We start from the raw sequence: 21835 nt of genomic DNA, 5'->3' as shown, positions 1-21835 counted from the left end.
AAATCGTTGATCGCTTTATAAGACCTGGACCTATTTTTATCGTTGCTCGTTCGCATTGAATAAGACGTCGTTCGGTCATTCGCAGTAGATACGAACGCAATAGCGAAGAAATAGCGAAGGAAAAACGATCGGTAATACGATCATAAGTAACGATTATCGTTCCATGGAAATGAGTGAACGTTTTCAGGTCTTTCGCAATAGAGGTCATTTGAGATCGTTAACAATTATGGGAACGATAATCGGTGGAATATCAAATCTGCTGCAGATCCTGTACGTGTGAATGCACCCTTACTTGGAGTGCACAGGTGAAGCAGCGGAAGTACCCTGTCCCCTCCGCTTTACAAAGCTCTGCCTGGACTGCACAACTCCGGAAGGTGAGTGGCACCAATTGGGCTCGGGATTGCTTCTATACTTACTATGCTATTAGGAGCACTTCCTGTTTCATATTTTTAGTTTGCCTAAAACTGACTTTTTGGGCTGTGCCATGTGACCAGCACAACCGGGCTCCATCCCATGACCAGCATTGCCAGGCTTAAAGGGAATGTGTCATCAGAAAATAACCTATTGTGTAAATATTTTATGTTAAACATTTTTTAAAGAATTTTTTCCCCAAAATTTTTTCATGTTTCTAGCTAGATAATAAAACAATCCTGAGATTATCATCCTTGCAGTTTTCATTCTCACCACTGGGGCTAAAACTAAGCTGAGACTTCCTGTTGTGTCTGTAGATAAGAGGAGGCTGCTGTAAAGTGATCTGTACAGCATTGCAGCGACATGTGACACCAGTAGATAGAGGAGACAATAGCAGCTCCCTGTGGAATGACCTCTTCACAGGCCACAGAGCGCGCTCAGTAATGTCTCACATTCATATCAAGGGACAGAGTGTCTATTGTGTCTATGTCCATGAGGCTTGCTGTAAAGCATGTCACTAAAAGCTGTAAAGAACAGCCCAGGCAATATGGCAGCCTCCATAACACTGTTCAAAAATTAGAAACAGATTAGAATAAAACAACAAGTTTTGTAGCCGACTCTACTCAGTAAAAGAAAATGTAGGCGACACTCTCCCTTTAATCATGTGACCAGCATTGCCAGGCTTAATCAGGTCAGGTTTATGACAACCTATGATGAAGCCCGGTAATGCTGGTCACATGAGAAACCCAAGGGCAGTCAATACAGACAAAACTGCAGATCACTTTAGCTCTAAAGAAATTTGACTGTGTGAACAGAGCCTTAGGTTAGGGCTACACAGCAATGTTGAGCACTTTACCCCATCTGAACCGCTGTTAATAAAACTGCACATTGTCACATTGGGAACTCACAAGAGTCACCAGGATGCAAACCTGCTGGATTTCTTGTTACTCTCGGGTCGTGGTAGCTGCACAACTACATTTTACTTTCATTAGATGCAGCGCAGGCAGCGGGACCCTTTAGCCGTCTGACATCTGTCACAGTGCAGCCCTAGCCTGAGGGTCCCCGCATACAAGACAATGAGCAGCGGATGCCTCCTGTAAGTGAAGAGACATCGGGGTTCCTTTGTTCTGCACACAGTCACACAGATGCAGCCGTGGAAATATTGCCATTTCCGGGAAGCGCCGCTCGCGCTGGGTGTAACAGAGAAATGATCAATCCCTCTAACATCTTGCGTCCTGCTCCTTGGTCCTGATCTCTGTAACATGAGCTGAAGATCATCATCATTTGTGGATACATCTGATCCGGCTGATCCTGATCCCCCCGCTCATCACATTCCCATATGCTGATTCATCTTTTGCCATTTTATAGAATGTCTCCGGCTTTGTCATTTCCTATTTCGGCTGAGCGCTCCCACTAGTTCCACAAAGCGACGTCTCTCCTCTACCTCCTGAGTGATGAATAAGGATTTTTCTAATGCAATCTGAAATGCGAGTTTATCCTTCGAGCGCGGCTAATTTATATCCGTTTCCAAGGAGGCACCACAGGAGAATTACAGGAATATTACATAGAGAGGGTTAAAGTAATACTCCAGCCAAAGCTGGCACAATGTAATATATCATGCACAGGCTGGGGGGTCCAGTCTGTAGAGGAGGGGGCTGCATGACAGAGGGATTCTCTATAAATCCAGGATACACTGCACCAGGCATGACACAGTATACACAGTCATCATTGTGTACAGTCACTGTGTACATACATTACTGATCCAGAGTTACATCCTCTATTATACTCCAGAGCTGCATTCACTATTCTGCTGGTGGGGTCACTGTGTACATACATTACAATACGTTTAAGAGCGTTTTGGTTTAAGAGCTCACAGTTTTTCAAAATTGTGACTTGGTTTAAGAGCATTGCTTTGGTGTAAGAGCTCCCTGTACTGGGCGGGAGCGGGGGAGTGGCATGACCTGCATAGCGGGGTCTACTGCACTCACACCCAGGAAGTCTCCCTTACCTTCCAAATCATAGCAGATCCACTTCAGGCTGGGGCTAACATCAGGGGACAGGACTGTGGAGACAATCTCTCCATAGCTGTAACCCCTCTCTCCCCAGACAGAGAGTGCTGCATGTATGTGCCCACATCTGCCCTGCTCCTTCCTTCATGCTCCCTGCAGTCTCTCTCAGTCCTGATTGGTCCATGCTGAACACACACCCCTCCTCCATTGCGGTCATGTGACCAGACAGACCTCTGGCAGCTGCCCTGCTTCTCTATTCTAGCCTGTTGTACTACGCTACTGCATTATGGGGATCTGCGGCTCCATCCTGTATCCACAAACTGCTGCTGTGTTATCAGGTTTATGCACTTACTATACATTACACACCACATGCTGATCGCTATACTGTACAGTAACTTATAATATCACAGATTCTGCTGTTTCTGAATGTTTGTTTCATCTGTTTTACAGGTTATTTAGAATATAAAATCATTATTTTGGGGGTGTGGAACCAATTGTCTGCATATCAGTGATTTGCTTTGGTTTAAGAATGGATTTGGATTACAAGTGCGGTCCCGGAACGAAATATGCTCGTAATCCAAGGAACCACTGTGTGTATATACATTAGTCTAGGGGTGAATGAGGATATAGACACGGACCAGCAGGGGTGGAGTGGGGGCAATGAGTCTACCGCTCACATGCATAACATATGACACCCTGTGAATCACAGTGTTTGTAATAAAACAAACAACTCTGCTGCATCAATACATACAGTCTCCATCCAGGACTATACACAAGGATAATACTTGGCACTTTTGCCCGTCTAGAAGCAGCTGATTGGAGGATGAAGCAGCGGGGTGTGCACCCACGTAGGTACCCAGCAGCAGGTGTGGCTTCTCAGGACCCCCTTACACTAGTCACTGTCTATAACTCACCAATCTGGTCACACAGACATTACACAAAAGAACCAAAAAGCAGCATGGCGTCCAGGTAAAAGGCTTTTATGATGATTGATCTAGAATAGCTATAGTGCTGTTAAATGGCCGTTCTATAATTCATAAGCGTCGGCTCATGTGATAGGGTTCAGGCCGCCAAGACATGACAGCAGCTGCTGCCACCTGACTTCTACACGCTACATCAAGGGCTGCCAGCTACTGTACAGCCAACCTGTAGGCTTGTCTATGTCTGCAGCCCCCATCCACCCTCACACTCAGGGGTCTCACACAAAGAAAAGGGGTTTAGGAATTGTTCTGGCTTGAACCATCCTCACAGTGCTTCACTAAAGCAGCATTTTGTGCTCCAGAGCTGCTGTTCTTCCTGTTAAAGGGGTGCTACTGAACACTGTACTTTTTCGTATGTCATTACGCTCTGTTAACAGCATTTAGATATAGGTCTTACAGCAATCACAAACTATAAACTTCTATGGGAGAGTTGTGGGCATGCTCTGACCATTATGGCCTGATCCAAATATATTATAGATCATAGATTATATACAATAGTCCCAGCAGACAGTATATAACCCATCTCAATACAGTGTAATACCTTACGTCAACACTAGATGTAGCTGCCTGAAAAGCTAGTATGCAGAAACCCACAACACATTAGCCATAAAAACGGGGGCATATTCTTCCATTAAAATGATATAATTTATTAATAAAATTTAGAAAATTACATAAACTTAATAAACTAGAAGAAATACAACACGCCTCTACATGGCTGGATTATCACATCTATCCATATCTCTTTTTGTATGTTATTATGCTCTGTCAACAGCACTTAGAGATATGCTTTACAGCAACCACATACAATGGACTTCTATGGGAGAACTGTGGGCATGCTCTGTGACAATATTTTCCTATGGGAGAGTTGTGGGCATGCTCTGTGACCATCATGGCCTGAATCTTACATATATTAGGGAGACGGATGTTACCTTTCATTGTAATGCTGCCTGTGATGCAGAATGCATGCAGAGAAATTTTACAGGACAGGAAGTCTCAGTCTGTTATTATCTAAAACCAATATCAAAGACAGGACTCCAAACGCAATACAAACGTGAGCCTTTATTCCACAGCGCAATGTTTCAGAAGTAGCCCATTCCAAGCAGTGGTTTTGGATTGAATCACAGACCTTGGATCGGGCCCTGTGAGGTGTGCACTACATTGAACCAGAGCTGCTACAACTTGTATTGTGATGTGTATTGCATTGTGATCAGCTTATTATTAGGCTTAGTGGCCAAAATGGAAACTGCAAAATTTTTAAGATTTTATTTTTTAGATTGTAACTGGTCCTTATCCTACAGCATACAGGGCATCTATAGCGTCTTCTCAGCCACTTTAACAATGATGCCCATTTGGAGTTTCCATTATCCTTGAAAAAGGGGCCTCAGACTGGCACAAATACTGTCCCTATGTGGTGCCAGGCCCTGAGCAGCTACAGGATGCCACCACAGTAAATGAAAGAATATATCCTGTGAGTGTGATGATGGCATTATACAGGCGAATACACCGGAGGACGGCTGCCATCTGACGCCAACGCACCTCTAATTAATTTGGCCTCAGAGGAAGCTCCTTACCCCGGGAATCAGTGCCCATATGTCTATACACGGGGGAAATCAGAGAAGACGATGAGCAGATACAAACACAACTCAGATTATAGATTATTCTCAAATATTACAGCTCCTTACCTCAAGGGTTATCAATACTAATAAATGAAATATTTATATATATTATATATATATATATATATATATATATATCCTGCATATATGTAAGGTCTGATAATACAATATCAGTACAACAATTCATTGGAACACTCTCCAGGAAATAGTGACGTCTGTGCAGCCCTTGCTGTATATAGTAAATAAGAAACTGTATACATTACCTCTCCACGCTCCCTGGTCTCCTTCAAGCTTCTCCTCACTCCCGCAGCTACAAATTCATGAGCGGCAGGTAAAAGTATAAGGTGTATGCAGACCTTTAGGGCACGTTCACACTTACCGGATCTGCGGCAGATTTCATTTAAATAACTGAACACAGCATCAAATCTGCACCATCAAATCTGCTGCGGATCCTGTAGGTGTGAACGAACCCTAAAAGGGGTATTCCAGAAAATATAAACTTTTAAGTAGGAGATTGCAGGGGGTCCGACCTCTTTACCCTTCCATCTCCATATAAGGCCCCGGCTTCTGTACAGCACATGACCCCCTACACTATTCATTCTTATAGATCAACAGAGCAGAGTACTGTACCCTATTCATAATACAGAAGCTGGGGTCCCGATACAGAGATTGTCAGGGGGTACAGAGGTCGGACACGCAGCAGGATGTCAATGTATGTATTCTCATTGGGATAGACAGCCACTGGATCCGCAGCGGATTTCGCTCTGAATTTGCAGCGTGAAATCTGCTGCGGATCTGGTGTGTGAAGGCCCTCAAGGCCCTATTTCACGGAACGATTAACGTTCGTATTCGGCCGATATCGGCCGCTACGGACGATAATCGTCCGGTGGAATAGAGTGCAACGATCAGCCGACATCGTTCATGTTGGCTGATCGTTGCAGTCGCTTGTTTTTCAACATGTTGAAAAACAAGCGACTGATATAGCAGCGATCTGCTGCCGGCGCTCCATTGAATAGGAGCATCGGCAGCAGACGCTGCTATATCCTATGGGCTGCCCGGACGATCAGCGATCCCCCGGGCAGCCCTCCCGCAGCTCCCCGCCGCCCCTCTTGCACTCACCCGCTCGCTGCAGCCGCGTTGAATAGCGGCGGCAGCGAGCGGGAAACGAGGAGCAAACGAGCGCGCTCCTCTAAACGACCTGTGGAATAGAGGCATTAGAGAACATGAGCTAGATTTATCTGGGCTTTTGCCATTCTGGGGAACACCCCCTGGGCACATAAGCCTATTTGTTTATATGTAAATTGCAAGGACTGTGGAGATCAGAAAGATCCTGATGACTAGCCCCATCTAGTCATGGGCTCAGGGCCGTATTAGACGCCCCAATCACAATAGCAAAGTGCTGATCTACTAGAACAACAAGAGTAAAAAGAACACCCAGATGTTCATTCATACATTTCCAGGAGGAATAACAGAGAAACAGCACAATGCAAAGTTATAGCAGAAGGATTTACAGAAACCTACGTCAGGAGAAGCGACAGATCCCCGTAACCTCACATGACCTGTATCGAGAACCTATACAGACAGGAGCCATCAACTATCACCTTTACAATCACAAGGTTTAGCGGCCCCTGTAATCCACATTCCCGCGGAGGGACGTTGCCCTAGCAGGGAGTACTAAAAACTATGAGGAAATTGTTCTATTATTAAAGCCCTGGCAGACTCCCTGCGAAGATTAAATACAGGATCGGATGACAAGTGTAAGGTACGGGCCAGTGATCTTCTCAAGGTGACAGCGACACAGAGACAGAGCGCCACAGACCTGACCTTTGTGCTGGCGAAACACTGCCAACAGCGAACTCTACAGAACTTTTATAAAAACTTGGTTTATGTTTGAATTGCAAATAATGAAAAATATATAAACCAATAGAAACTTCTAAATGGTAGAGGAAATTTGTCAGAAGAGGGAAAAATTATAAATAAAAAAAAATGTATATAAATATAGATATAGATATATTCTAACACTTCCTATAGCACAAGCCTCAGGACTGAAGGCCGCTCCCTGAAGTGGATTCTTTCTGTAAAAAAAGATTAGGAGGGATTAAACGATGGAAATCAGTTTTCTGTTTGTTTTTGTAAAAATAAATCCAGTATGGCGTTTCTATACAGGGCAAGCTAGACCTTTTTCCTAATCCCTTTAAAAATTTTAAGTGTACCTGGCCGTCAGTACACAACGCTTTGTAGATACTTGTCAAAAGTTGTAAAATCGCTCAGGGTTTAAAAGTTCAGATCCCAACCAACTGCAAGTACAAGTGGAGAGAGAAGCACCCAGCTATGCTCTTCTCCCCCAGGCTCTGTGTTCGTGACAGAGGTCATATGGCACAGAGTTAGTAGAACACATATAGGGGGCATTTCCCCTGGTTCATTCTAGCAATCAGTCAGGGGTTATAGGGAAACGATCAGCTCCTATCAGATGAATCTAACCTGCTGATCGCCTCCTATTGTGGAGGAGACACCAAGGATGAGGGTAGGCTTGTTAGCATCCTCCTCAGCGCTGTTCCGTTGCAGTTAGTAGTTTGTTCCATGGTCCAGTAAGCCCACCCCATAGCACCCATCCAGTCCACCTCATTAATTAGAGATGGGCATGCCAGCCAGGGGCGGATCGGTGCTATGGGGGCGGGGCAGTGCTCCTAACGGGTGCCCCAGGGACATATCAGCAGGTTAGATTCGTCTTACCGGCTGATAGTGGTGGGGGTCAGCTTCACACTCAAACCCCAACTGATCAAAACTTTTGACATGTCGAAAGCCAGTTTATTTTTTTTAAAGTGACAGCGCCCTTTTAAAAAACTGACACTATTAAAGGGGTATTCTCATAGTTCTAAACATGTGCAAAAAAATAGGTGGTGGGGTTCAGCTCACCTTGAAAATTAGTGATAGCAAATGAAAAGTCTTAGGAGGGTGCATGGACTCTGGTGGGGACTAAGTGCCTGCTACATGACAAGTATAGAGCAAAAAAATGGATAAACCAGCACTGAGATACTGTCCTGTATTAATACAGAACATTTCATTCCATACAAGTTAAAAGCCGTAGTTGTGTCTCTGACCAACATCTCAAAGTGCTGGATTCTCCATTTTTTACTTGTAGGATTCGTTGTACATTTTTGCACATAGATTTATTTGGCAAACTTGCCTCCTGATACGCCTCTCTATTCCTCCCATTGCTGACAGCTCCATTCCTAGGTTACCGACCACCGCCTCCTCCTCCTGCGCCCTATTTATCATGGTTATAATGTTTATCCTAAAAACTTGTGATGAGATGTTGACATATTTTCTTGTTTATTCAAAAACCAGTTCTTAGTTGTCGTTTTTACAGAACCCACGTGAGATAAATGACTTATATTATTCATTTACACCACAAAGTAGCGCCGAAAAATCCCGGCACCCATTACTGTCCCTTCCCCTTGAAATGACAAACACCATCATGAAATCTGATGGACCCAAAGTAGGACTGGGGAATATGGCCAAAAAATAAAATCCTGATTTACTTAAAATTATTCTCGGTTTAAATCTCAATTTTTTTTTTTTTTTTGCTTATTATGATGGATGTAGTAGTAGAGGTATAGTGAATGAGGGGTGTAATATTAGTAGATAAGGGGAGTAGTGGGAGTAGTAGTAGCAGTATTGGCAGTAGTAGTAGCAGTATTGGCAGTAGTATCAGGAGTGGGAGTAGTAGCAGTATGGGCAGTAGCCGTATCAGGAGTAGTAGTAGCAGTATTAGGAGTGGGAGTAGTAGTAGCAGTATTGGCAGTAGCAGTAGTGGGAGTAGTAGTAGCAGTATTAGGAGTGGGAGTAGTAGTAGCAGTATTGGCAGTAGCAGTAGTGGGAGTAGTAGTAGCAGTATTAGGAGTGGGAGTAGTAGTAGCAGTATTGGCAGTAGCAGTAGTGGGAGTAGTAGTAGCAGTATTGGCAGTAGCCGTATCAGGAGTGGGAGTAGTAGTAGCAGTATTGGCAGTAGCAGTAGTGGGAGTAGTAGTAGCAGTATTAGGAGTGGGAGTAGTAGTAGCAGTATTGGCAGTAGCAGTAGTGGGAGTAGTAGTAGCAGTATTGGCAGTAGCCGTATCAGGAGTGGGAGTAGTAGTAGCAGTATTGGCAGTAGCAGTAGTGGGAGTAGTAGTAGCAGTATTGGCAGTAGCAGTAGTGGGAGTAGTAGTAGCAGTATTGGCAGTAGCCGTATCAGTAGTGGGAGTAGTAGTAGCAGTATTGGCAGTAGCAGTAGTGGGAGTAGTAGTAGCAGTATTAGCAGTAGCCGTATCAGGAGTGGGAGTAGTAGTAGCAGTATTGGCAGTAGCCGTATCAGTAGTGGGAGTAGTAGTAGCAGTATTGGCAGTAGCAGTAGTGGGAGTAGTAGTAGCAGTATTGGCAGTAGCCGTATCAGTAGTGGGAGTAGTAGTAGCAGTATTGGCAGTAACAGTAGTGGGAGTAGTAGTAGAAGTATTTGCAGTAGTAGTAGCAGCAGCAATAATAGTGAGAGTAGTAGTTGTGCCAGTTGTAGTATTAGTTACTAGGTAGATGTAGTGGGGGAGTGGTCTTCACCCGCTCTCCAGTGATCTGGGTCTCTCCTGCACCAGGGGCTCCTCACTGCCTGGCTTCTGCTCCTCCTAGTTCTCTAATGGGTGGGCTTTGGCGATCTTCTGGGTGCGGCGGGCGGCCCAGCAGGGGGCGCTCTGACCTGCAGGAGAAGCAGCTTGCCACTCGAGGCACCTTGCAGACTCCCCTATCAAGCTGGAGGCTGACGGTAACCACCAGTAACGAGTGCCACTGCTCCCCCTGCAGGCCGGGGCACTTAAAAAAAAAAAAAAAAAAATTAAAAATCGAATTTAAGATTTTTCAATGAAAATCAAATAGATTCTCAAATTCTGGGGGAATTAATAAAATTGGATTAATCGCCCAGCCCTAACCCCAAGACAGCCGTCTGTGTATAAGTCTATCTATACTGAATCATTTGGGGGACATATGAGAAGTTGTATGATGGCGCTGTACATTACACAGTATAGAGCTCTCCTGCCCGTATGACCACACATCAGCCTCATCCGCCTATAAATGGGATGGGGAACCAGTGGCCCTCCAGCTTGCAAGACTACAATTCCCACCATGCCTGGAAAGCCAAAGCTTTAGCCCTCCGGGGTTGATGGGAATTGTAGTTCTGCCACAGCTGAAGGGCGGCAGGTTCCCCATCCCTGCTCTATACACACATAACATAAGGAATGGCTCGGTAGGAATTGTCTGCTCTTTTCCTAAGCCCCGGGTGGTAAGACACGTCGCCTCCAGGGACAGGCATGGCATTCCCCGGCTTACTATAATCTGTAATTACAACTTGTCTAGAATTACAGACTTGAGTTTTTTTTTTTGACAGAGATCATGTAAGAAAGGATCAGACGTACAACGATATGCGTGACCGCGACATGAGCGAAAACCGGCAAGGTTTGTTTTCTTTGTACAGTCTGTGCGCTGTAAAGAGCTTTCATTCTTAAAGGGCCGGAGCGGCTTCTTCTGGCTGAAGAAGACAAATGTCTCACTTCAGCAAACAGCTCATGTCTTGGAGGGTCTGGATTCGGCACAGGATTATCAGCAGGGCCACTTAAAGGAGTTATCACAAGATTTAAAATAAACTTATCCTTGATTTACAGGATAAGGGATAACTAGCTGATCCCTGCTGATCACAGAGATCAATTGTCCCCAGGAGCGGCAGTCTGTTTGCTCAACCTATTCAGCCCTGAACTCCATAATGTTCATGAGTCCCACAGACAGCAGAGGTCTAAGCATGTGCGGGGCCCTCTCTGCGGGAGTCACACAGCAGTCATGTACGTATGGTCATAATAGGAAGGAGAGAGTGTGGCCGGGTTCACACTGTTTTTGCAGTCCATTTTTTTCATCAGTTTTATGCAAAAAAACTAATGAAATGCATGCATCGGTTTTGATCCGTTTTTCCATTGACTTTCATTATAAAAAACCACAAATGGATTAAAATGCATCCTTTTTTTTAGAACACAAAATTGTGCATCAAAGGGTTAAAGCAGGTTTGTAGTTAAGCCAAGCTCTCCTATGTAATAGCAGTATAGTATGAGGACGAGTCCTGTCTCCTATGTAATAGCAGTATAGTATGGGGACAGGTCCTGTCTCCTATGTAATAGCAGTATAGTATGGGGACAGGTCCTGTCTCCTATGTAATAGCAGTATAGTATGGGGACAGGTGCGCTCTCCTATGTAATAGCAGTATAGTATGAGGATGAGTCCTGTCTCCTATGTAATAGCAGTATAGTATGAGGACGAGTTCTGTCTCCTATGTAATAGCAGTATAGTATGGGAACAGGTGGGCTCTGCTGGGCACCGCTACCCCACACCCTGGACAGTGATGACTGACACGCAGCAGCCCATCCATCAATGACAGACGTACCAACCACTGACAGGTGGGGGTCCCCATTAATAAGGAGAGAGGGGCTGCCTGTTGCAACAAATGGTGACTTGCTCCATTAAAGTCTATGAGAATTATCTAGATACATGGAAACGCTTCCCTTTAAGAGAACGGCAAGTGGAAAGACACAGTCACGGCCCTCTCAGCTGACGTCTCGGACGCCAACCCTTTCAGCAACTGCGTAAAAGGCTCCTTCACACAAAGCCGAAACCTGATCCCTCCGGACTAGAACCCGTATGATGACACTACAGAGGTTCTCCTGTCGCTTTGGATGTGAATAGAGAAAGTGACAGCAGCAGCGGCGGTGGCGGCAGCACGGGGTCGACAGCTCAGTAAATGGCAGCACTTTACAGCAACCGTGTCACTAGACTCAGCCCTGACCGCAGGCGGCACAGTCACACTGGATTTCAGGAATAATCAATGGACGAGAACACAAAGGGCCGGCGTGTGAAATAAATATGGATTGGATGGAGAGGGAGCTAGCGCCATGATGGAGGCACAGAAGTGTGCAAGAGACAGGGGGCGCATCGTAATACAAACACAAGACGAACATGAGAAGCAACAAACTTTTTAAAGGGGTAGTTCCGCAAAAAAAAAAAAAAAATCTTTAAAATTAACTGGTGACATTTGTTATTTACTTCTATAAAAAATAAAAATCTCAAGTCTTCCAGTACTTATCAGCTGCTTTATGTTCTGCAGGAAGTGGTGTATGCTCGCCAGTCTGGAGAGCAGGAGAGGTTTTCTATGGGGATTTGCTCCTGCTCTGGACAGTTCCTGACATGAGCAGAGGTGTCAGCAGACAGCCTGGAAAGTATATATCCCTTCCTGCAGGACATACAGCAGCTGATAAGTACTGGGATACTAGAGATTTTCTAATAGAAGTAAACTATAAATCTCTGGCACTTTCTAACACCAGTTGATTTGAAAGAAAAAAATTTTTTGCGAACTACTCCTTCAAAGGGGGTGATCCACCTGGGACACAGACTAACCGTATCTGAGCTGTACACACATTAAGGGGTTAACTGCCACAATAATTTACATAAGCAGCAGTCTTCCAGTAATTATCAGCTGCTGTTTGTCCTGCAGGAAGTGGTGTATTCTTCCCAGTCTGACACAGTGCTCCCTGCTGCCACCTACTTTCCAGACTGGAAAGAATACTCCACATCCTGCAGGACACACAGCAGCTGATAAGTACTGGAACACTGGAATCTCTGGCACCAGTAGATTTAAAGGATTTTTTATTTTTTTTGCATGAGTACCCATTTACTCCAGCAATGTTTTGTCACTAGACAAAAATTTTCACTTAACAGAGTAACTTAACTTCATTCACCTCGAGAGAAGAAATCCAACAGCAGCCGGGGTAAAGAACCAACGAGACCAGCAGAGCGTGGATGCACACCGGGAAAGCCCACAATCCAATCTGTGAGTGTCAATACATCAATGAAGAAGGTCCAACCGCATGCGTGAAGTGTACTCACAGGTTAACTGACGTGATCCGATGAAAAACATGCAACGTTTCAACCCTCCATGGATCATCGCCAAGCATGTTTTGTACCGGATCATGTTACAGGTGCTGTTGGACCTTCTTCATTGATGTAACAGACATGTCAAAAGTTTTGATCTGGGTCACAGGGACACACACAAGCAGCACATACACAGCATTTTACTTCTCTGCTGTCAATCATCTCTATCCTGCAGTCCCATCAACTTAGACTGCTGTAAGGGGTGAATTGTGCAACCATGTGCTTCTCTCTGCTCGTTCTCCTGATCACTGGAGGGCCCCGTCGACAGCCTCCCAACCGATCAAAACTTTTGACATGTCCCATGACCCCATAGACTTCTATTATAAGAGTAGTATTACACGGGCCGATGGGGGCCCGATAATAATTGTAAAAAAGCATCTCGATAATCATTACACAGCCCGGTTACCATTTAACAAAGGCTGCATGGACATAGTTACCGATGTCCTCGCAGCCCTTGTTTAAACTGTATACATTACCTATCCATGGTTTAGGGCTCCTCTTGTGCTCTGCTTCTCCCAGGGTCCTGCGCGCTCCAGAGCAGCCTGTTTCAGCTGACAGGCCGCTCAGCCAATCAATGGCCGCAGCAGTGCTGACCTGTGATTGGCTGAGCGGCCTGTGAGCTAAGACAGTAGAAATATGTATAAGACGGCACTTCCTTGGCGGTGGTGCTCGAGGTGAGAAAAATGTTCAGATATTAGGAAGAGCCCGGCACTCACCGAGTAAATTATGCTTCTTTATTGTAGTGTAGCAAACATATGGTACAAGGACGCATTTCGGCCAAGCATGGCCTTCATCAGCTTAGGGGTACACCCCTAAGCTGATGAAGGCCATGCTTGGCCGAAATGCGTCCTTGTACCATATGTTTACTACACTACAATAAAGAAGCATAATTTACTCGGTGAGTGCCGGGTTCTTCCTAATATCTGTTAGCTAAGACAGGCCGCTCTAAAGCTGGAGCGCGCAGGACCTGGTGAGAAGACGACCCTAAGAGGAGCCCTGCAGCACGGATAGGTAATGTATTCTTCTTTGCAAATCGTCTGCGCATGCCATGCGAGGTCGGTGCCCGACAATTATAGGTCCAAACCTATATCAACGATCAGCCGATGACACTGATCATTGGCTGATCGTTGTGTTTATTACACAGAAAGATAATAGGCCAGATAGGGCCGATTCCTTGTAGTAGTACCCTTACTATTACCGAACGCCGTTTAAAGGGGCTTAAGTGCGGGCACCCACATGCTTTTGCCCTTTTTACACTAGTGATTAATGGTGGTGGGTCTCAACTGCACCCTGTAACATGTCAGAAGTTGGTATTTGTGGGGGTCCAGGTGCAGAGACCCACCACCATCAATCACTAGTTTAAAGGGGCAAAAGCATATGGGTGCAGGTAACTGCACAGTTATAACAATGTCTATGGGACTTCCTTTAAACGAAACGTCTGGAAGTCTCACTCTAAATCTGTAGAAACAACCTCTTCATCCCTGCGATCAGCAGGCGTCTCAGCACCCGGACCCCGCCGATACAAGCTATGCCACTAGGACATGCCAGAAACGTTAGCACTTTAAGAACGCTCCAGATATATCACACAGTGTTGGATGTCTCCATGGCAAAACCGCACCCCTTGTTAGACATGGAATATAAAAAGTAAAAAAGAAAAAAAAAAAAAAAAGGACACAAACTGCTGCAGAATTCTTGTGTGTTCCCAAAAGTAAATCTCATTGGTTCTTTCTGCCCCTAAATCCACACAGGCAAATCCGCACAGTTTGCAAATGCAAATCTTTCTGTATGCAAATCTACAGCACTGTGGTCATCCTATAGAACATAGTTACACAGTCCTTTCCACAAACCTAACACAGAGGGGTCCAACTGAACTGGGACCCACTTATTACCACAGATGCATCGCAAGTAATCATAAGAACAGGTGGGATTAAAAGTGACACCCCCCCCCCCCCCCCATAGACCTATATGTCTGGCCAGACAAGACCTTTGTTGGGGTTCTCAGGACCAAATATAAAATGGAGTAGACTTTAGGCCAATCTTGGCTCTCAGCTGCTGCAAAACTACAACTCCCATCATGCCTGGACAGCCAAGGCTTTAGCTTCAGGGTTTCTGAAGAGCTGGGTAACAATCAAACCAATCTGATCCCATTGTCAGTAATCAGAATGTTTATACAATGCATTTCCATAATCTGTAGAACAGGCCGTATAATGATGCATGATAAGTAAGGGCCCCCCGTGGAGCAGCCCAGCCTGCGCCGTCACCACCATCACATCCATCCAGACATATTATTGTGCAGCCGTGACCTTACCTGTGTACCCCGCTGTCCAGCCCCAGGACGCCACCATAGCCAAGAGCCATTTAAACATGACTCCTTCTATATACCAGAACAGTTTTCTGTCTATAAGTCTGAGAGGTTGCAGAGCTACTAAATATAATACATAGGACGGAATGGCAACCGTGTTGTTGACCACCATGAAGGCGAATCGTAAAACCATGACGAAAATAAGTACTCCCATCTTCCTGATCCTCTCCAGGGTGACCGCCATCTTGCCCGCGCAGAGCTGAACCAGTGCCTGGGAGAGAAGAAAAAGAAAAAGATTACAAAGGGAGAACATAGACGGTCACCCAGCTTTCCCAGATATAGACAAGACTTCTATAGGAGGACGACTCAAGGTCTTATAGGCCATGACGGGTTTATTCCTACAGACACGTTTGCGGTGTTGACATGCAAATCCAGATAGGGGGTCAGTGCACGTCTGCTCGCTGCCAAAACTTCCTCTTTGCTAATAGGGATGAGCTGGTGCTATCGGAGAGCCGTGACAGCCGTCTCCTGCCACTCCTCTCCCCCTCCGGCAGGAGCAGACAACCCCCGAGAAAAACTCACTGCGAGGAGGACGCTGCCCAGGACCCCTCCTGACAGCCCCACAAGGTCACATCACAAAGCATGGCAACATTGCAGCCCAGCGCAGACACACGTGCGGGGATACATGTATACTGTCCTATGGTGTGTAAGGTGCAGAACACCTGTGGATATGGCGAATAGAGAACAAGATATAGAAAGTTATAAAAAGTGGCTGTGTGGTGAATCCTTTATAGACGTTCGGTGCACGATGTGTAAGGACATGATCACACACGGGATTTTTTTAAAGGTTGACACATTTTGCTCGTACTAAACAGAAGGTAGGGCACCCCCCATTCATCCCCCGCCTACACACAGCCTTCTCCCATTGTAATGCACAGCATGGATCCACTGCTGATGGGGTCTCTGGGCAGGGGGGTACAGTTTACCCGCCACTCATGCTAAAGGCCCTATTCCACGGAACGATTATCGTCCGTATTTGGCCGATATCGGCCGCTACGGACGATAATCGTCCCGTGGAATAGAGTGCAACGATCAGCCGACAACGTTCATGTTGGCTGATTGTTGCAGCCGCTTGTTTTTCAACATGTTGAAAAACAAGCGACAGATACAGCAACGGTTTGCTGTTGCGCTCCGTTGAATAGGAGCATCGGCAGTAGACGCTGCTGTATTCTATGGGCTGCCCAGACGATCAGCGATCACCCGGGAAGCCCCCCCGCAGCTCCCAGTCGCCCCTTCCGCACTCACCCACTCGCTGCAGCCACGTTGAATAGCGGCGGCAGCAATCAGGGAACGAGGCGCAAACGAGCGCTGACAGCGCTCGTTTGCTCCTGTAGACGTCCCGTGAAATAGGGCCATAAGACGAAACTGCTATTTGAAATGGGCGTGGAAAAGTTCATTTAAGGAAAAAAAAAAAAAAAACACCCCATGTAGGACTGGTAAAATGACACAAGCACAGATAGTACTGCCTGTCCATGCAATATGTGCCTATATTGTAAGCAGTGCACAGATAGTACTGCCTGTCCATGTACACAACGTAGGCGCAGATAGTACTGCCTGTCCATGCACACAACGTAGGCGCAGATAGTACTGCCTGTCCCTGATGTAGGCACAGATAGTACTGCCTGTCCCTGTAATCTGTGCCTACATTGTTATTACTGCATGTTCCTGTACACGATTGTAGGCACAGATAGTACTGCTTGCCCCTGTAAATATAGGCACGGACAGTACTGTGTCTCCATGTCTAGGATGTAGGCACAGCATGATGCAGCAATGATGCAGGCCTAGATGGTTCTGCCTGTCCTTGATGCAGGCAAAGATAGTGTTCAGTTTCCCTGTGAATGACACAGACACAGATAGGACTGTGTTGATGATGTTGACACTGATGGTAGTGCCTGTCCCTGTAAACCATGCAGCGCTTTGTCTCCGTGTCCATAATGTAGGCACAGGCAGCTATGCATCTTCCAGCAAATGATGGGGTACAGAAAGCGTAAGTGATGTAGACAGAAGCTACCGCCCCTTCCTGTCCAGCATGCACACTGATGGTACTAACACTGCATATACAGACCTTATAATAGTGCCTTACTGTGCGGGATTTAAGCACAGATAGTACTGTCTCCCTGTCTCTCCCACTAAAATAAATTGCTTTTGAATCTATTGCACAATATATACACCAGTGGCTCCATACATATTAGATGGTTAACCAACCACACCAAAATCAACAGCATTGGTTTAATGGGTATGGCCAGCTCAAATGTACTGGGCACCAACATGTAATACAGATTACCCAAGAGCTTACAATCTATCATATACAGTAATGGATACAGATAAGGGTAATGATCAGCCTAAAGGCTAGTTCATATCCAATAGAGTAAACTCTGTCATTTGAAGTACAGATAGTAAGGTCAGAAAGGAAACACGCTACTACAAGCCTGGATTTCATCATTGCGTCTCTCTGTGTTCATCCCTGGTCATGTCAGATTACAAGCAATCTGTTGTTCATAGAGTGGCCACACTACTTCAAATGCTGTGGGGCAAACGGAAAGGGCATGGGCCGCTGCCAGACATCTCTAGTGGCAGCTTATCTCCATGAAAACCAGAAGGACTGGGCAGATGAATTCTAACTAGGGATGGTCCGAGTCTGCTTCGGTTCAGGTTCGTACGAACCGGAACTCTCGGAAATGATTCCCTCTGTCTGGCCGCTGTCTGGCCGCCTGGAAAACTGGGATACAGCCTATGGTTATGGCCGTATCCCAGTTTTTCAGGCGGTCCTCCCGCTGTATCCACCCTCTCCACGGAGCGGCCAGACAGCGGGAATTATTTCCGAGAGTTCGGGTTCGTACGAACCCAAACCGAAGCAGGTTCGGACCATCCCTAATTCTAACATGCCTGATCCTCATTCCTCCGATATAGTCAGGAGACCCCCATCACATCAGTCGCCGGGGTGGGACACCAATGTGTATAAAGGGCATTTAGTGGAATTTTACTGTATAAAGATAAATATATATATATATATATATATATATATATATATATATTTATTAACTTGGGTTATCATTTGATAAAGTTATATCATATCACTAAAATATGAGCTGTGTGGCTCCAATATCTGATTTTATGATGGACTGGTCCCGGGACCCCGTAACATTATAATCGGTGGTGCTCTGAGCTCAGAGACCCCCATATACCTTTACATTATTGGTAAATGCTGCGATCCCCATGTAATTATTTTATGATCCTATACGTTCACCCGTTCATGGTCAGTGGGGGTCTGACTTCTGGGTCTCTCATATGTCACCCCTTTATGACTGGTGGGGCCTGATTTCTGGGCCTCTCGTATGTTCTCTCTTTATGACTGGTGGGGTCTGACTTTGGAGACCACCAATATGCCATCTCTTTATGATCAGTAGGGGGTCTGACCTCTGGGAAACAAACCGGTCCTAAGAATGAAGGGCCTTCGAGGCTGGAATAGTGTTGCAATCCCCTTCTACGGACCATATTGGGCCCCAGATGTCAGACCGCCATCTATGAAAAAGTCACAGCATATCACAGCAATATGTCAACAAGTGGTAAACAGCAAATCCTGTTTATGCAACAGGGACAAATATGATCACACCAAGTGTACACGCTCCTGACTGTACCGACCAATGGCGTCTATGCACCATTTGAAAGGGTAGGTCCACGAGCTACATCTGCTCTGTAACATCTACTGCCGCAACGTCACCAGAATGACTGACGTCATAAGGACGTGATCCCCAGCCTCTGATGGGAGTTGTAGTTCTCCAACAGCTGAAAAGCAACACATTGGGGGGGTGGGGGGGGGGAATCACTGTCCTAAGGGTACGCGGGTGTCAGGGCATGATGGGAGAGACACAGGTTGGGGATTACTACTGTCATAAGGGTACGCAGGTGTCAGGACATGATAGGAGAGTCGCAGGTTGGGGGATCACTGTCCTAAAGGTACGCGGGTGTCAGGGCATTATGGGAGAGTCACAGGTTGGGGGATACGCGGGTGTCAGGACATGATGGGAGAGTCACAGGTTGGGGATCACTGTCCTAAAGGTACGCGGGTGTCAGGGCATTATGGGAGAGTCACAGGTTGGGGGATACGCGGGTGTCAGGACATGATGGGAGAGTCACAGGTTGGGGATCACTACTGTCATGAGGGTAGTACGAGACCACCACCAACTTTCATTAAAAAAGATGACCCCCTAAAGCTCCGCCATACTGAAGCATTACCCCTACGGTGTCAATGCTAAACTTCAGACACAAGGACGCCCCCCCAAGATCAGCCTATGGCTTTTTAACCGCTGTGATGTCATCAGATGATGTCACATCCCTTAGACGCTCACCACCAGCAGATGGGGGCCCAGTAATAGTAAATCCCCTCTACATGACAGACCGAAACTAGTCGCCGACCGCCGTGTCCACGATTCTATCCAGATTATCCATTACATTCAGCGATCCATAGGGATCTCACATATTATCCGATAAACCATCGAGCGATCTGATGGTACGCGCTGGCGGCCGAGGGGCGGTCGCACCATGTGGTCACCGGTTGGGTATAAAGGCAGGCGTGATGTATTGCTGATCCATACAGTAATATAGATTATAGAGATTAGATGGAGATTACTGGGAAGTGATGGCTCACAGGTACAGGGAGGACACACACAGAGGACGGGCACACATGGGAGGAGTCACGTGATGAGCCTGGACATGAGGACAGGACACACAGACACACGGATGGATGGACACAGGCTTGACACAACTGCGCCTGCGCAGATGCCTCTCCATGTAACGGCTCCTTCATGACTAAATCCCGTCCCTGCCTCCCCACCCGCTATCCCAAGAATCCTCTGGCCGGCTCTCACCTGCGGGGCCCCGTGTCCCGGTGTCTGACCGTGTCGGTTGGAGGAGCTGGCGGTGGGAGAAGCCTTCCTCCTCCTCCACCTCCTCCTCCGCCTCCCAGCAGCGCTGACTGACTGACTGACTGAGATCCCCCCCCTCCAGCGCTATTCGCACTATCGCAGGCCCACACGCTGATTGGAGGAAAGGAGCGGGGGATCGACCAATCGTTTCACGCGCCGGATACCACGCCTCTGACGTCACGGGGAGGAAGGGCGGGGCAATGGCGGCTTACGAGAAGAGCGGGTGGCCGGGGATGCTGAGGGGAGTAGCGGTGCCGGGCGGCCGGGAGATGAACGCCGCTGGGGATGGAAGGGTTAAAGGAATAAACCGGATGTTGGTTATTATCACACGTGGGGCTTACGGGTGACACCGTGACTGTCCTTGGCATGCGGACCGACATTTAAAATCACATGTAAACTCCACCTTCGGCTACTTCGGGGCGGGGCCATGAAAAGCCACGCCCTCAATGGCTTAAAGGGATGGTCAATCTTAAAGCAGGACTATTAGTAACTATACCTTCCACTACAGGAGCCTTCAACAGCCTTCTCCAACCCATGTCTCCTCCTGTTGCAAAACTACAACTCCCAGCATGCCCTGACACCCTGGTACCTTTATGACAGTGCTTCCCAACCTGAAACACTCTAGCTTTTGCCAAAACTACAACTACCAGCATGCCTTTAGCATGTCAAAAGTTTTTTAAAGTGACAGTACCCTGATGATAGTTCCCCTGTAAGAAAAACCTTAGACATACCAAAGGCATGCTGGGAGTTTAAAAGGAATCTTTCAGGTCTGCATGGGAGGGGAAGAGGCAGATTCTAGTCATGCTGACCACACCCACCATCCGCCCACTGTTGCGTGATTGACAGCCTGACCCTGAGGATCTGACAGCTAAAGCTTTGGCTGTCCAGGCATGATGGGAGTTGTAGTTTTGCAACAGCTGGAGAGCCAAGATTCCCTACCCCTGCTTTAGTGGGTTTTTAAAGGGGTATAATCATCTCTTCTATCCACATGATACTGGATAACAAGCAGGGGATCTGACCACTGCGACCCCTGCTGATCCCAAGAACGGGAGTGAATGTCGCTCAGTAAAATGTCCATGAGGAACAAGTGGAGTAGTATTGCCCCCCAAAAGTCATACAAATCCCCAATATACACTTATTACGGGAAATGCTTATAAAGTGCTTTTTCCCTGCACTTACTACTGCATCAAGGCTTCACTTCCTGGATAACATGGTGATGTCACTTCCTGCATAACATGGTGATGTCACTTCCTGGATAACATGGTGATGTCACTTCCTGGATAACATGGTGATGTCACTTCCTGGATAACATGGTGATGTCACTTCCTGGATAACAGTGATGTTACTTCCTGGATAACATGGTGATGTCACTTCCTGGATAACACGGTGATGTCACTTCCAGGATAACATGGTGATGTCACTACCTGGATAACATGGTGATGTCACTTCCTGGATAACATGGTGATGTCACTTCCTGGATAACATGGTGATGTCACGCCCCGACTCCCAGAGCTGTGCGGGCTGTGGCTGCTGGAGAGGA

The 21835-nt window shown here is 46.5% G+C and overlaps 1 protein-coding gene across 2 annotated transcripts in view; it reads right to left on the bottom strand.

Annotated features, from left to right (window-relative positions):
- The window catches only part of LPGAT1 (lysophosphatidylglycerol acyltransferase 1), a 78663-nt gene extending 58341 nt beyond the window's left edge, over window positions 1-20322 (bottom strand). The window contains exons 1-2 of one of the 2 annotated variants that reach the window (XM_069955196.1): window positions 20239-20322; window positions 15317-15581 (exon numbers count right to left, since the gene is read on the bottom strand). In XM_069955196.1, coding sequence (XP_069811297.1) covers window positions 15317-15554 — 238 coding nt within the window. In that variant the 5' untranslated portion in view covers window positions 15555-15581; window positions 20239-20322. Of the gene's footprint in view, window positions 1-15316; window positions 15582-20000; window positions 20055-20238 lie in introns of those variants that run through there. The other variant, XM_069955197.1, reaches the window with a different exon arrangement.
- Between the last annotated feature and the right edge of the window lie 1513 nt (window positions 20323-21835).

The sequence above is a fragment of the Dendropsophus ebraccatus genome, chromosome 15 (assembly GCF_027789765.1).
Source record: "Dendropsophus ebraccatus isolate aDenEbr1 chromosome 15, aDenEbr1.pat, whole genome shotgun sequence".
Taxonomy (NCBI): domain Eukaryota; kingdom Metazoa; phylum Chordata; class Amphibia; order Anura; family Hylidae; genus Dendropsophus; species Dendropsophus ebraccatus.
This window is presented reverse-complemented; position numbering and strand designations above follow the sequence as displayed.